The 12,737-nt window shown below is 44.1% G+C and overlaps 2 protein-coding genes across 3 annotated transcripts; one reads left to right on the top strand and one right to left on the bottom strand.

Annotated features, from left to right (window-relative positions):
• Window positions 1-151: 151 nt before the first annotated feature.
• Window positions 152-11,788, top strand: PHF7 (PHD finger protein 7). 2 transcript variants are annotated; one of them, XM_065885263.1, is made up of 11 exons: window positions 152-803; window positions 1,978-2,081; window positions 2,840-2,892; window positions 3,292-3,383; window positions 7,990-8,091; window positions 8,467-8,591; window positions 9,055-9,214; window positions 9,782-9,888; window positions 10,320-10,436; window positions 10,861-10,985; window positions 11,206-11,788. In XM_065885263.1, the coding sequence occupies exons 2-11, from the start codon at window positions 2,038-2,040 to the stop codon at window positions 11,322-11,324; spliced, it is 1,044 nt and encodes a 347-aa protein (XP_065741335.1). In that variant the 5' UTR covers window positions 152-803; window positions 1,978-2,037; the 3' UTR covers window positions 11,325-11,788. The 2 variants fall into 2 exon arrangements, with proteins under 2 accessions (XP_065741335.1, XP_065741336.1); XM_065885264.1 differs by lacking the exons at window positions 152-803; window positions 10,320-10,436 and having other exon boundaries at window positions 2,038-2,081; window positions 11,206-11,324.
• On the bottom strand, window positions 5,133-5,327 carry LOC136129146 (translation machinery-associated protein 7-like). Its single transcript, XM_065885265.1, has one exon. The coding sequence runs from the start codon at window positions 5,325-5,327 to the stop codon at window positions 5,133-5,135; it is 195 nt and encodes a 64-aa protein (XP_065741337.1).
• Window positions 11,789-12,737: the final 949 nt, after the last annotated feature.

The raw sequence follows: 12,737 nt of genomic DNA, 5'->3' as shown, positions 1-12,737 counted from the left end.
ACTCGCGCGGGAGTGCAGGGCGAGAGGACGGGGCGGAGCTAGACCGCGGGTGGCGCGAGAAGGGGCGGGGCAGGCGCGCGGCCGTTAGCGCGCTACCGTTAGCGGTCCCATTCTACGCAACCGTCAGCGTAGCTGTGCTCCCCGGGGCTGCAGTCTCTGTGGGTCGCAGTCCGCGTGACTCAGTCCCCGTTTGCGTTGTCACTCCCTTCGCCGGTGCAGTCCCGCGCGGGGCGGCGGCCCGTGAGGTAGCTACCACGGCTTGCGGCAACGGATAAAGCTCCGGGACAGCGGCGCCCTGGGCGATAGCTGGGCGGGCGGCCCCGGCCGGGAGCGGCCGCCCGTGTGCCACCGTGAGGAGTGAGCGGCTGAGGCGACCTCCGGCCCGGCCTCGCACCAGCAGCCCGGCAGGCGCGACATGAGCCTGGTCTGGCATCCGCGGGATGCTCCTTGAGCCCCTTCTTCGGCTGTTACCTCCGGGGGATGGTTGTGGCCACGCCGACTCGTATTTTCCAAATAAATCATTGTTTATTCTTGCGGTGGCGGGGCCGAACACGCTTATTTATTTTTAACTTTCTTAACAAGTTTTACCCAGCACTTACCCAGTGAAACAACTCGGTAATCGTTTCAAGGGAGCATCCGCTCGGTTAGGAAATCTCAGACTGAGCAGCTTGTGGAAGCCAGCATTTGCAACGTCCTCCTCGCATGCTTTGAAGATCCTTGCGTCTTCCTGTAACTACCACTGTGCGCAGGATCCCGCTCAAGGAACGTCTTGCTCCAGCGATTCAAAGAACTGACGTTTCAAGGTTTTATTTCTGTTGCTAGATCTGGATTTCCCCAATGACTCGGAACTGTTCAGTAGCCAGCTAAAGTGGATCCCCTAGTGCACGCCCTTCTCTCTCCTCTTCCAGCTTGTCCAAGTGCTTTTGTTGAGTAAAAAGCCATCAAATGTCATTACCAATGCAAGTGCAACTCATGGGTTAGAAGAGGAGATGGAGCCTTAGTTTGCAGAACAGCTAGTTGCCAGAGTAGTTACGTTCATGCAGAGTAGTTGACAGTCCCTAAAGATGTTCATGCTCTCCAGCTGTGGTCTGAGGACATGGGTACTGGAGTGTGTGTCCCTGGACTGACTTAATTCACTCAGTTCTAAGAAATGCTATCCTTCTCCTCTCCCCTGACTTGACACAGTCCTTCCTTCAGAAGAGTGCTTTTTATTTCTTTTGTCCCCCTTCCCATTCAGGGATTTCCCCCTTAACCAATGAAAACTGAATTTATAGCCAGCTGACATTGGTCGGGGGAGGAGTGGCAGGGTGTCTTTTCCACTTCTGGGCCTTTTAACCTTGGTTCACATCTAGAGGAAGGCTGAGAATAGGCCAGACCTCAGTGATCATCTGAGCCTGGTGAAAAGAAGCAATAGGAGCCAAGGGGTGATTTGTCAGGGTTATATCTTGGCTCTCACTAGAGGGAGTTCTCGCTTTAGGCAGCCAGAATCTCACAGGCTCCTTTTCCTAGGAAAGAACTACCTAATCTAGCTTTTCCTGGGTGGAATTAAGGAACTTAAACTTGGGGCAGAAGGAGGCATTTTTCCTGAGTGCTACCTCATACATTTAGTAGGCACAAAGAGAACAAAGAACCAGTTAGCCAGTTCAAACAATAGTTCCAAGTTCTCATACTGCTGTGGTGTATCAGTAACTGTGATCTTGAGCAAGTGCCTCTGTGTGACCTCTCTGTGCCTCAGTGTCATCTTGAAAATAGGGATAAAATGGTACCTATTGCCAGGGGGTTTTTCGAGTTAAATGTAAAATGCCCAGAACAGTTCTGGGCATGATTTAATAATTATTGGCTATTACTGGCATTGATACTGGGCGTGTCGCTTTTATTCTGTCACATGGATGGGGAGGTGAAGCGCACTGTTGCTTTGACCCTGTGGAACTTGATAACCAAATGTAGAATTAATTGCTGACTTGTTTATATTTATAGCTGGAAGAGCCGGTACTGTTCTCATTATAGTATAGAAGAATTCAAGATAGGCAGCAGCAAATGAAGACTATAAAAGGAAAGAAGAAGGAACATCAAAGATTGAGGTAGAGTAGGCAACTTAAGAGAGTTTGGGAGAAATTGTCCAATGGCCTGTAGTATATGCTTCATTTTTTGTCCCCTTTGCTTGGTCTTGGAGGCTAAGGTTGGTTAGTGTTGAAGCATATACCAGTGGTCCCTGGGAAGCTGCCCAGTAACCTATCCTCCCAGGGATGTCCCTACTGGCAAAGTCCTGGCTGTGGAGCCCTTCTGCCTAGAGTCATATCCTGGCTCTAACACTTGCTGTCTAGGTGGCCTGGGACAGGTTATTTCATTTCTTTAGGCCTCAGTTTCCTCATCTGGAAAATGCATAATAATAGCAGCCACTTTTTAGAACATTCTGTAGATTCACTGAGCTAATACATATAAAGAGCCAAGAATATTGCCTAGCAATAGGAAATTCTTAATCAATTTTAGTATCATTTTATTATGCCTTGTGAACATGGTACCACCTGAGATTCAGGGTAGGTGACAGGAGAAACAGTAAAAGAATAAAAGGGGGTTTGTTCTTGCATTCATTCAGTCAACACAGGCAATAGAGGCACTAGAACAGAAAGATGGCTATGATCTCACTTAATTCACATAATTCCATGGGCATGTTTTGTGCTTTCAAAAAATATGAAAGGGAAGAAGAAAACTGATGTCTTAGTCTTTAGCTATTTTGGTCCTTCATCAGACCCATGGATAGCATTTTGAGGGAAATGTTACAAGAGATGCCAACAGGATCCTCAAAGACTACCTTGTACTTTTTCCATCTCTTGTATAGAAAATCTGCCAGGACAAGGAGAGTAACCCAGAGGAAGCCTTCTTCAGGGCCTGGTAAGAAAGACTGGAGGTTCTGTTTGGCTGCTGCCTCCCGACCTCAGCAAAGGCCACTTGTGTAGGGCAGCAAACTTGCTCTTCTCACTGTCAGTTCCTTCCCAGAATCTCTAAGATCCTGAAGAACTCAGAGACTGTAATTTTTAAATGTCATGTCCAAAGTTCAAGGAACAAGTTAATTAAAGCCACTTGAGATAAAAGTATATCTTTTATCTCAGTGAGCAGTTGCAGCCAACTCCGTCAGATGTGGCTAAAATTATATGAAAACCTAACTGATATCAAATAACACTTCATCCCAACCTCCTCCTTGTCAAAATGACCCTCTTCCCAGTACTGTACTCCTCCTTGTACTTAGATCGTTATGCTCCCAAAATGAATTCCTAACATCCTTTCTTCCAGTTTGCCGGCTATGCTTTCAAGAACCTGGGGATCCCGAAAAATTAGGGGAATTTCTTCAGAAAGACAATCTCAGTGTGCATTATTTCTGTCTTGTGAGTATAAGGCCCCCTTTGCTTTGAATGTCCTATGGCTTTGCTGTACAAAGTGCTGTCCTATGTGCTCTGTTTTTGCATCCAGCCTCAGATCCTTTGCCCTGTTTGCTTGTTTTTCTTAATGGCTTTTTTCTTTTAAAATCTAATTTTTGAAAAGTAATGTGTGTACCTGGTGTAAAATCCTAACAGTATAAAGTATGTACAATAGAAAGTCTCTTCCCCTAGTAGTATTCCCAGTCCTTCTCCCTCTCCCCAGCAGCAAATTCTACCAACAGTTCTTCCAGCTATTTTTTCCTGATATTCTTTTAAAATTAAGTATAGTTTGTATGCTATAGAATGTACCCATTTAAGAATACAGTTTGATGAGTTTTGATAAACTCATATATCATGGGGATATAAAGTATGTCCCCATGTAAACACTACCCCCATCAAAATAATTATTTCCATCAGGCCAGAAATTCCCTCCTACCCTCTTCCAGTCAGTTCCCTCAGAGGTGATCACTGTTCTGATCCGTAGGTTACTTTTGCCTATTCTTATACTTCATATAAATGAAACCATACAATTTGTACTCTTTTGTGTCTGGCTTCTTTCACTCAACACAGTGTTTTGAAGACTGATCCATGTTGCATGCGTCGGTAGCTTGTGCCTTTTTATTGTGTAGTTATATTCTGTTGTATGAATATATTATAATTTGCTTATTTATCCACCTGCTGACGGACATTTGAATTGTTTTCATTTGGGGGCTATTATGAATAAAGCTGCTATGCATATTCACGTACAATTTTTTGCGTGAAAACATGTTTTCACTTCTCTTGGGCAAATGTCTAGGAGTGAAATTACTAACTATGTTTAACTTTGTGTGAAGTTGACAGATCACTTTCCAAAGTGGTTGTACCAGTTTACAATCCCACTAGCAATTTATGAGATTTCTGTTTGCACAATATTCGTGTCCCAATTTGTTGTTGTTAGTCTTTTTAATTTTAGCCATTCTACCAAGTGTGTTTTGGTATCTGATTGCTGTTCTAATTTGCATTTTTCTGATGACCTAAAATGTTGAGCTTCTCTTTGTGTGCTTATTGGCCATTCACATGTTTCCGTTTGTGAAGTGTAGGTACAAATAATTTGTCCATTTTAGAAGTTGAGTTGTTTTGGGATTTCCCTGGCAGTCCAGTGGTCAAGACTCCGCACTTCCATTGCCAGGGGCACAGGTATATTCTGGCTACAAATCCTTTTTCAAAGATGTGTGTTTTTACTATTTTCTCCCAGTCTGTGATTTGCCTTTTAATTTTATTTTTCAAATGAGTTGGTTTCATTCCAGGTGATGCAGAATTCAGGATAGAACAAGGACTTAGGAACACACTTTGGCAGGATTCTGTGCTGGGTTTATGCGGATCTCATAGCTAAGGTAGAAAATGGCTGAGAAAAACTATAGACAAGATGAGCCACTGTATGATTTTCTTTTTTTTTTACAAAAATTTATTCTTAAATGTACAAAAGGTTCCAAGCTATGGCTATAGGTGGTGACAGATGTTATGGCAGGGAATCCAGATGTTTAAACAGGAATGGAATCATCATTGCCTCAGGCACAAGGAACAGCTTACTTTTTAAAAATTTTATTTTACTTATTTTTTGGCCACGCTGTGCAGCTTGTGGGATCTTAGTTCCCTGGCCAGACATCGAACCCAGGCCCATGGCAGTGAAAGCGCCAAGTCTTAACCACTGGACCACCAAGGAATTCCAGGAACAGCTTACTTTTTGCCAGATTTCTTAATTCCACCTGTGGCCAGGGGGCCTTTCCCCGCAGCCTTCCCTTTTAGCTCCTCGAGCTTCTTCTGCTCCTCCTCCTTTTTCTGCTTGAGTACCTTATCTTCCTTGCCCATCTCCTTGGCTTGCTTCTTGGGCTGCTTCAAGGACTTCTTCTTGCCACCTTCATGGCCCAACATGGTGCCTGCTGCCCCTTCCCCCTGCCTTTTTATTTTCTTAATGATGTCTTTCGAAGAACAAAAGTTTTTAATTTTGATGAAGTCCAGTTTATCTGTTTTTCCTTTTATGGTTAGTGCTTGTTTGTGTGTCCCAAGAAATCTTTGCCTACCCATTGAATTACCTCAGTGCCTTTGTCAAAATCAGTTGACCATGTATCTGTGGATCTGGATGATTTATTTTATGTCATAGATCTGTGTGTTGATCCTTACCAATACCACACTGTTTTGATTATTGTGGCTTTACAGCATCTTGAAATTAAGTCTTGTTCTGCAGTCTTTTCCAAGATTGCTTTGGCTATCGGGTGCTTTCCTTTTCCATATACATTTTATATTTAGTTTGTCAATTTTTCGTTTAAAAAAAAGCCTGTTGGGATAGTGATAGGGATTGCATTGAATTTATGGATCAATTTGGGAAGAATTGACAAACAATATTGAATCTTCCAGTCCATGGACATGATATATTTCCCCATTAATTTGTGTCTTTTAAAATTTATCTCAGCAATTTTTTTTTTAGTGAAGAAGTCTTGCACAAATTTTGTTAAATGTATTCCTAAATATTTTGTGATTTCTATGCTATTATAAATGGTATTTTAAAATTTCATTTCAAGTTTGTTGCTGGTGTACAGAAATGCAGTTTATTTTTGTACATTGATTTTGTATCTGCAATCTTGTTAAATTCACTTATTAGTTCAGTAGTTTTTATTTTTTAATTTTTTTGAAAATGCCTTAGGATTTCCTGTGTACACAATCACGTGTGAATAAAGGCAGTTCTTTCTTTCCAATCTTTATGTCTTTTAATTCTTCTTCTTGCCTTATTGTAATAGCTGGGAACTTCAATCTAGTGTTGAAAAGAAGTTGTATGAGTGAATATTGTGTCTTGTTCCTAACATTAGAGGACAGCATCCAATTTTTCACCACTAAATATGATGTCAGCTGTAGGTTTTTCTTAGATGCTTTTTATCAGATTGGAGAAGTTCCCTTTTATTTCTGGTTTGCTGAGGGTATTATGAATGTGTGCTGAATTTGTCAGATGCTTTTTCTGCATCTGTTGAGATGATCATGATTTTTCTTCTTTATTTTGTGAATGTGATTTGTTACATTGATTGAATACTTTAATGTTAAACTAATCTTGCATTTCTGGTACAAATTCTGCCTGGTCATGATGTATAATCCTTTTTATATGGTGCTGGATTCAATATTTTGTTTCATTTTTGTATCTATGTTCATGAGAAAAATTGGTGTGTGCTTTTACACTCCTGTAAGTTCTGTCTTGTTTTGGTGTCAGGTCTTGTTTAATTTCAATGCATTTATAAGCATATACATTTTCAACATAAAATAAACATACTATACACAGTGTTTTGTATTTTACTTTTTTTTACCTCATATATTTATGGAGCTGTTTCCATATAGAACACTTTTTTAATAGCTAATTGGTGTTCCATGGTACAGGTGTACCAAAAAGTATTAAACTCCTGTTAAAGGACATTTAGATTATTTTTAATCTTTCACTACTGATTTTTCTGTTTGTAGAAATTATACATGTTCATTGTAGAAAATATTAATAACACTTAAAAGGACTCATATAGTCCTAAAGCCTTGAGAGACTGTTAACATAGATATGTTTTAGGCCTAATTGGGATATAATTCAAGCATCCTCAAGTCATCCAACCTTGTAGGCTCACTTTTTCTATAATGTTAAAATAAGATAACCTCAGCCCCCATTACATATTACATGTAACTGCTGCAGTAGGTCCAGCACCCTCCTTAATATTTTTGGAAGCTTCTTGGGGTGGGGCTCAGGTATGACATTCTTCCAAAGTATGTACACGTTCATTGTTCATGGGTACCTAACAGTTTAGCTTCTTTTCCCTTGATTTCCCATTCTAGACTCTGCTTTGGGGGCTTTTCAGAAACAAAAGGTCCTTTAAAGTATGTTTTTAAAGAAAAGTTCAATTCCTCCCCTTCCCCTATAAGGCAGAAGGACTACAGTCAGGAGATTTGAAAGCCCTGTTTCCCTTTCTGTGGAGAATACACTCTGAGAAGAGTATTTACTCTGTACTGAGGGGCAGTACAGCGGGAGAGTGAGAGTGTGGGTTCTGTGGGCTCACATGTGAAGGCGACTCTGCTGCCTCCTTTCTGGGTGACCCCAGCCGGGTCACTTGCTGCGCTACACCTCAGTGGCCTCTAAGATGAGGATCACAATGGCATCTGTATCACAGGGTTGTGGTGAGCAGACAATGAGTCACTACACAGGGAATGTTTCTCCAAAGTCCTCAGCACACAAAAGCAGTGCTCAGTGAATGAAAGGCCGAGTAGCACAAAGGTGGGTAAGAGCCCAGGTTCTGGGCTCTTGATCCTGTCACGTTATTTCTCCTATAAAATGGGGATGATGATAGTACCTACCTCTTAAGGTTGTTACAAGGATTAAATGAGTTAATACTTGAAAAGCACTTAGAGCACCCAACACTTACGCTATGTAAGGGCTTGTTAAGTAAATAAATTACCCTGTAAATGCATATATATTCCACCAAGCTCTGTTTCTCAGCTCTCTTACCCTGTCATCACCCACTGCACTGTTTCACTGATCATCAGTGTTGACAGCCTGGTTCTGCTGACCTTCTAGATCCTATCTAGCAAGCTGCCTCAGAGGGGCCAGTCCAATAGAGGTTTCTATGGATTCCTGCCTGAGGACATCAAAAAGGAGGCATCCCGGGCCTCTAGGAAGGTTAGAATCCCCTGAAATGGGGGCCTTGGGGTAGGCCTCTTCTCATACTCCTCTCATCATCCCTGTTTCTATTCTTTTCCCTAGTTGCTAGTTTAAAAGTCAGAGGACTCTTGAATTTCCCACTGGTCCTTCTCTTAAGTTCCATGCTTCTCTAGGGTATAGTATCCTAAGTGAGGAGAGGGAGCAACGTCCTGAGAAAGCCAATAAGAATTCAGTGCTGCTTGGAGCTCAGCTTCGGCATGCCCTAGAGCTTCTAGGTCCACTGAGGAAGAAGAATGGCTGTTGCTTCAAAAAATTTCCATTCCGTAGAATGATGTGACACAGAATGTCTGTCTGTTTTGGGGCCCTGAGCACTGCCTGGGATCTCATTTGCAGATCTGCTTTGTGTGCAAGAAAAAGGGAGCTACCATCAACTGCCAGAAGGATCAGTGCCTCAGGAGCTTCCATTTTCCTTGTGCCCAGGAAAGGGGTTGCCTTTCACAATTTTTTGGAGAGTACAAGTGAGTGATAAAGGAGGAAAGTTGGGCTGCCCTTTTGCAATTTGTTATTTAGCATCTAATGAAATCAGAGTCCAGTTCTCACGGGCCTGTTTTGATTCACCAGAGAATTTGTCCCTCCATTCAATAATGAGAAACAGTATCTTGACTTGGTGATTTCACAGGGGTTGCTTCTTGCTTCCCATCCCCTCCTTAAATTACAAACAGCTGGGGTTCTTAGCTGCTCAGAACTAAGTGGGGCTTTCAGGAGCAGGAGGCTGTGGAGACAGTCCCGGGAGCTTTGCTCGGTGGGAAAGCAGCTATGAGAAGGAATGTGGCTGTTCTTCGCCCTGCTCCTCCTCCTCCCCCATTAGCGTGGAGGTTCAGTGGACACTGGCCTGGGTGGTTGATTGCCCTTCCTAGGCCGGGCAGCTGGAAAACTGCATCAGTGACAAACCAGAAACCAAGTCTATTTACTCTACCACAGATCATTTTGTGGGAAACATCGCCCAACACAGGACATCCGATGGGAGAATGTGGGGGAGGAAAGCTGTGTCTTGTGCTGCGAAGACTTAGCCCAAGCAAGTGTTGAAAACATCCAGAGTCCGTGCTGTAGCCAAACTATCTACCACCGCAAGTGCATACAGGTGGGGCTTTCCCTGGACTGGGGACCCTCCACAATGGCCCAGTTCTGAGCACCCTGGGAATGCGCAGGCAATCTCAGCTTTTGTGCTCTGTGCTGCAGGCCTGTATACAGGACTGATTCGAGAGGAAAGTTAGCCTGGTCTCTGGGTATCCTTGACCTGTAGGACTTTATCATAAGATTTAGACTGAACAAAATCCTCAGGATGGCTGGAGCGAATGAGTTTATCCTAGAATGAGTCAAGTAGCCTCAAAATCAGCCATGCTTCCTGGGATTGAAGGAAAGGGAAATGTGTATTCTTGGTACCTGACCCCTACTGGGTCGAGCACTGCCAGGCCCCATGACTGGAGATGACAGCTGAGGCACTCCTGGGCACTCTCTTGAGCTTTTGGTCCCTGGTCTGACGCCTGGATTTGCAGCCCTCTCCTCAGCCCATCCATATTCCTTGTCCTGTAACCCTTAGTCAAGCTCTCCTAGCAACATCCTCTTTGTGAGACGAGGGTGCAGGGTGGGAAGAGTGTGTGCAAAGACAGTGTTTTTACAAACACTATCTTCCATGTTTATCTTACAGAAATATGCCCACACGTCAGCAAAGCATTTCTTCAAATGTCCACATTGCAACAATCGAGAAGAATTTCCTCAAGAAATGCTAAGAATGGGAATTCATATTCCAGACAGGTAGTAGAAACTTTATAGCAGGAATTGAGCCCGGAAGTGGGTTACCTAGGTTTCTAGAGAGAAGGTGAGTGTGAAGATAGTTCAGAGAATGAGGAAGCAGCAGAAGCACTGATGTACAGTGAAGAGGGAAGGGTGGAGGGAGAGCTTTTCAATTATAAAAAGACATGGGGGGAGGGTGAAGCAGGGGTGGTGGGCATGTTTCTGAAAAAGGTGCTTTGGGGGTCAGAATTCCTTGGGTTCTTGAATTCCAGTGTGGAACTAAGGAACACCTGTGTTCCACTTATCTGCTTCACCCCTCTCCCACTGCCAGGCCACTAGCCCCGCCTTGCTGAAAGTATTCAGGCAATCAGTTGAACTTCTTTGTTCTGTTGAACAAAGGTTTTACCACCCGATTATATGTCCTTTACTCACTGTTTCTTCTCCCACTGCAGAGACGCTGCCTGGGAACTTGAGCCAGGGGCTTTCTCGGAGTTGTATGAGCGCTATCAGCATTGTGATGCCCCCATCTGTGTGTATGAACAAGGCAGAGACAGCTTTGAGGATGAAGGGTAGGAAAAGCCTCATAGCCAGAACGATCTCTCATCAGGGCCATCTTAGATCTTGCACAGTTATCAAGCGCAAGAAATTTACTTTTGTCTGCAGACCTCAGGATGAACATAGCTGCTGAGTCCCATCCTTAATCAGCTCAGGACTCACTCATGTACAAGTGAACAGGTCTCTCTGCAGGGTCTACTCTCCTTGTGCCCCATGGAGAGACACTCAGGGCCAGTTCCTTCCACGATCTACCTTGCGAGTGGCTGTGCCTGACGGCAGGTCTTGGGATCAGCACTCAGCCACATCTCCGTCACGGGTAAAATGTGTAGTAAAGATACCTAGGGAGCCCTCATCAAAGGCCTGGCCTGCAGCAAACATTCCAAGAGTGGTAGTGAGTGTTAAATTTGTCCCACAACCCTCCCTTGGCTCTTCCTATAGGAGGTGGAGCCTCATTCTGTGTGCTACATGTGGGTCCCACGGAACCCATAGGGACTGCTCCTCTCTCAGATCCAGCTGTAAGAAATGGGAGTGCGAGGAGTGTGCGCCTGCTGCTGAAGCCACAGGTGGGGCTGGAGGGGTCGTCTAGTCTCAGAACTGGGGTGGGGGTCAGGGGTCCGGGGGACTTATGGTGCCTGGGAAAGGAGGAGGGTGTGCTATCAGATGGGAACTTTTAGTTGGTACTTTAGTTTGGGGAGGAAATCGGCTAGGGAGGGGCATAAGGACCTGTGCCTGGGAGAGAGACAGAGGGTCGAGTTTGCCTCTCCCACCTTTCTTTCACCACAGACTACACACCTGAAAACTCAGGTGACATCCCCTGTTGCAACAGCACTTTCCACTCCAGGGGGCATTTTTGCAGAGACACCAGCCTGGAAGAGAATCCGGGCCCTTCTTCGACTGACTGACCAGGCTCTTCCTCATTAGAAAAACCAGAGTCCTCTGGTTGCAGGACGAGGGGCCACTCCTGGCGATCCAAGGGTGTCAAAATCACTAAGAGCTGCAAAAAGTCCAAGTAACAGTTTCTGATTAGTCGCTGCCAAGCACATTTGAGTACAAAGCTGTGTTCCTCCATCAGGTTTGGGGGAGGGAGCACTTTGGCACTGTGAGTCAAGGAAAGGGGGCTAGCAGTGAGACTCTGAACCAAAGAAAGAGAAGTCCCAGGGGAACTTGAGTTCAGAGCAGAGTCCTGATGCCAACCACAGGATGCATTTGTGGCTTTGAGAGCACCTCTGCTCTTTCTGCCTGATTCCCAGAGGGCCTTTTCTACTCTTCTTTTTCCACCAAGATTATTCCACCTTGATCTTGTTCTCATATACCTCTTCTGACTTCACCCACGTTTGTTATTATACAAATAAAAGTTTTCTCTCCATTGGTGTCTCCTTATGCATTCACTCTGGAATTTATCTAGCATACTAAGGAATCTGGAGGGTAGAGTGAAGGAATAGGAAAATGCACCTTTCTACTCTATAAAATTCAGTGAATTAAGTATAGAACTTTCAACTTAGACATGTTGCTTTGGAGGGAAGTATTTTGCAGATAAATCGACTTTGCGGGGACAGAAATTTCATCGTTGTGCAAATAAACACACAGGATCTCATCAGGAAAGTGAGCCAGCAAAGGAGAACACACTGGACTGAGAATAGGCCACTATTGCAAGGCTTGGCGCCCTGGACTCAAAGGCCAGGGACTGCCGTGCTCACGTGAGACAGAAGGGGCTCCACTCACTCCAGGCAGCCTGGTCTTTAGCATACCTTCCTAACCCTAACATACCTCCACTCAAACCCTCCTGTCTGGTGGCTCGGGCATTTCTAGCTCAGGTAAGGGGGCCATGCCAGGACATTAGGCAAGACAGCTAGGACAGAAACCTGGCAGAAGGTCTTGGGATAAATTGAATAGAACATTTATTTGTTTTTAATGATTTTGTGGGATTTGGATTAGTGGGGGAAACTCAGGACCATTGCCAGGTGCCGAGTTCGCAGGGTCTCACTGCGAACTTGGTTTAAATGTTGCTGACCCCCGGAGACTTACATCTGAATGTGCACAGTGATTTGGATTTGACCAGATTTATTTGGAATCACAAGGAGGCGGTGGGGGTCAAAATAATACTTTAAAAAGAAATCAAGAAATACTAAAGGGATTATAATGAAAAATACTCTCTTGACTCATCCTTCACTACCCCCAGTCCTATTCCCTAAAGGCAACTACTCTCCACATTTTTTAGCCATTTCTTGATATATTAATCTTAGACATTTTTGACGTACTATCATATTACATAAAGATCTAGCACCTTTAAAACCTTCCCATGTTCATTCCTTCCA

The sequence above is a fragment of the Phocoena phocoena genome, chromosome 10 (assembly GCF_963924675.1).
Source record: "Phocoena phocoena chromosome 10, mPhoPho1.1, whole genome shotgun sequence".
NCBI lineage: Eukaryota > Metazoa > Chordata > Mammalia > Artiodactyla > Phocoenidae > Phocoena > Phocoena phocoena.
Note: the sequence above shows the minus strand (reverse complement) of the source record. Positions and strands in the feature narration are given on the sequence as shown.

Bases quoted from the DNA above. Each gene is read 5' to 3' on its own strand.
- PHF7 (XM_065885263.1), top strand. From the start codon at position 2,038: ATGAAGACTATAAAAGGAAAGAAGAAGGAACATCAAAGATTGAG. The intron at 3,384-7,989 runs GTGAGTATAAGG...CTGACCTTCTAG, and splicing joins GTGTGCATTATTTCTGTCTT to ATCCTATCTAGCAAGCTGCC. The intron at 10,986-11,205 runs GTGGGGCTGGAG...CTTTCACCACAG, and splicing joins GCCTGCTGCTGAAGCCACAG to ACTACACACCTGAAAACTCA.
- LOC136129146 (XM_065885265.1), bottom strand. From the start codon at position 5,327: ATGTTGGGCCATGAAGGTGGCAAGAAGAAGTCCTTGAAGCAGCCCAAG.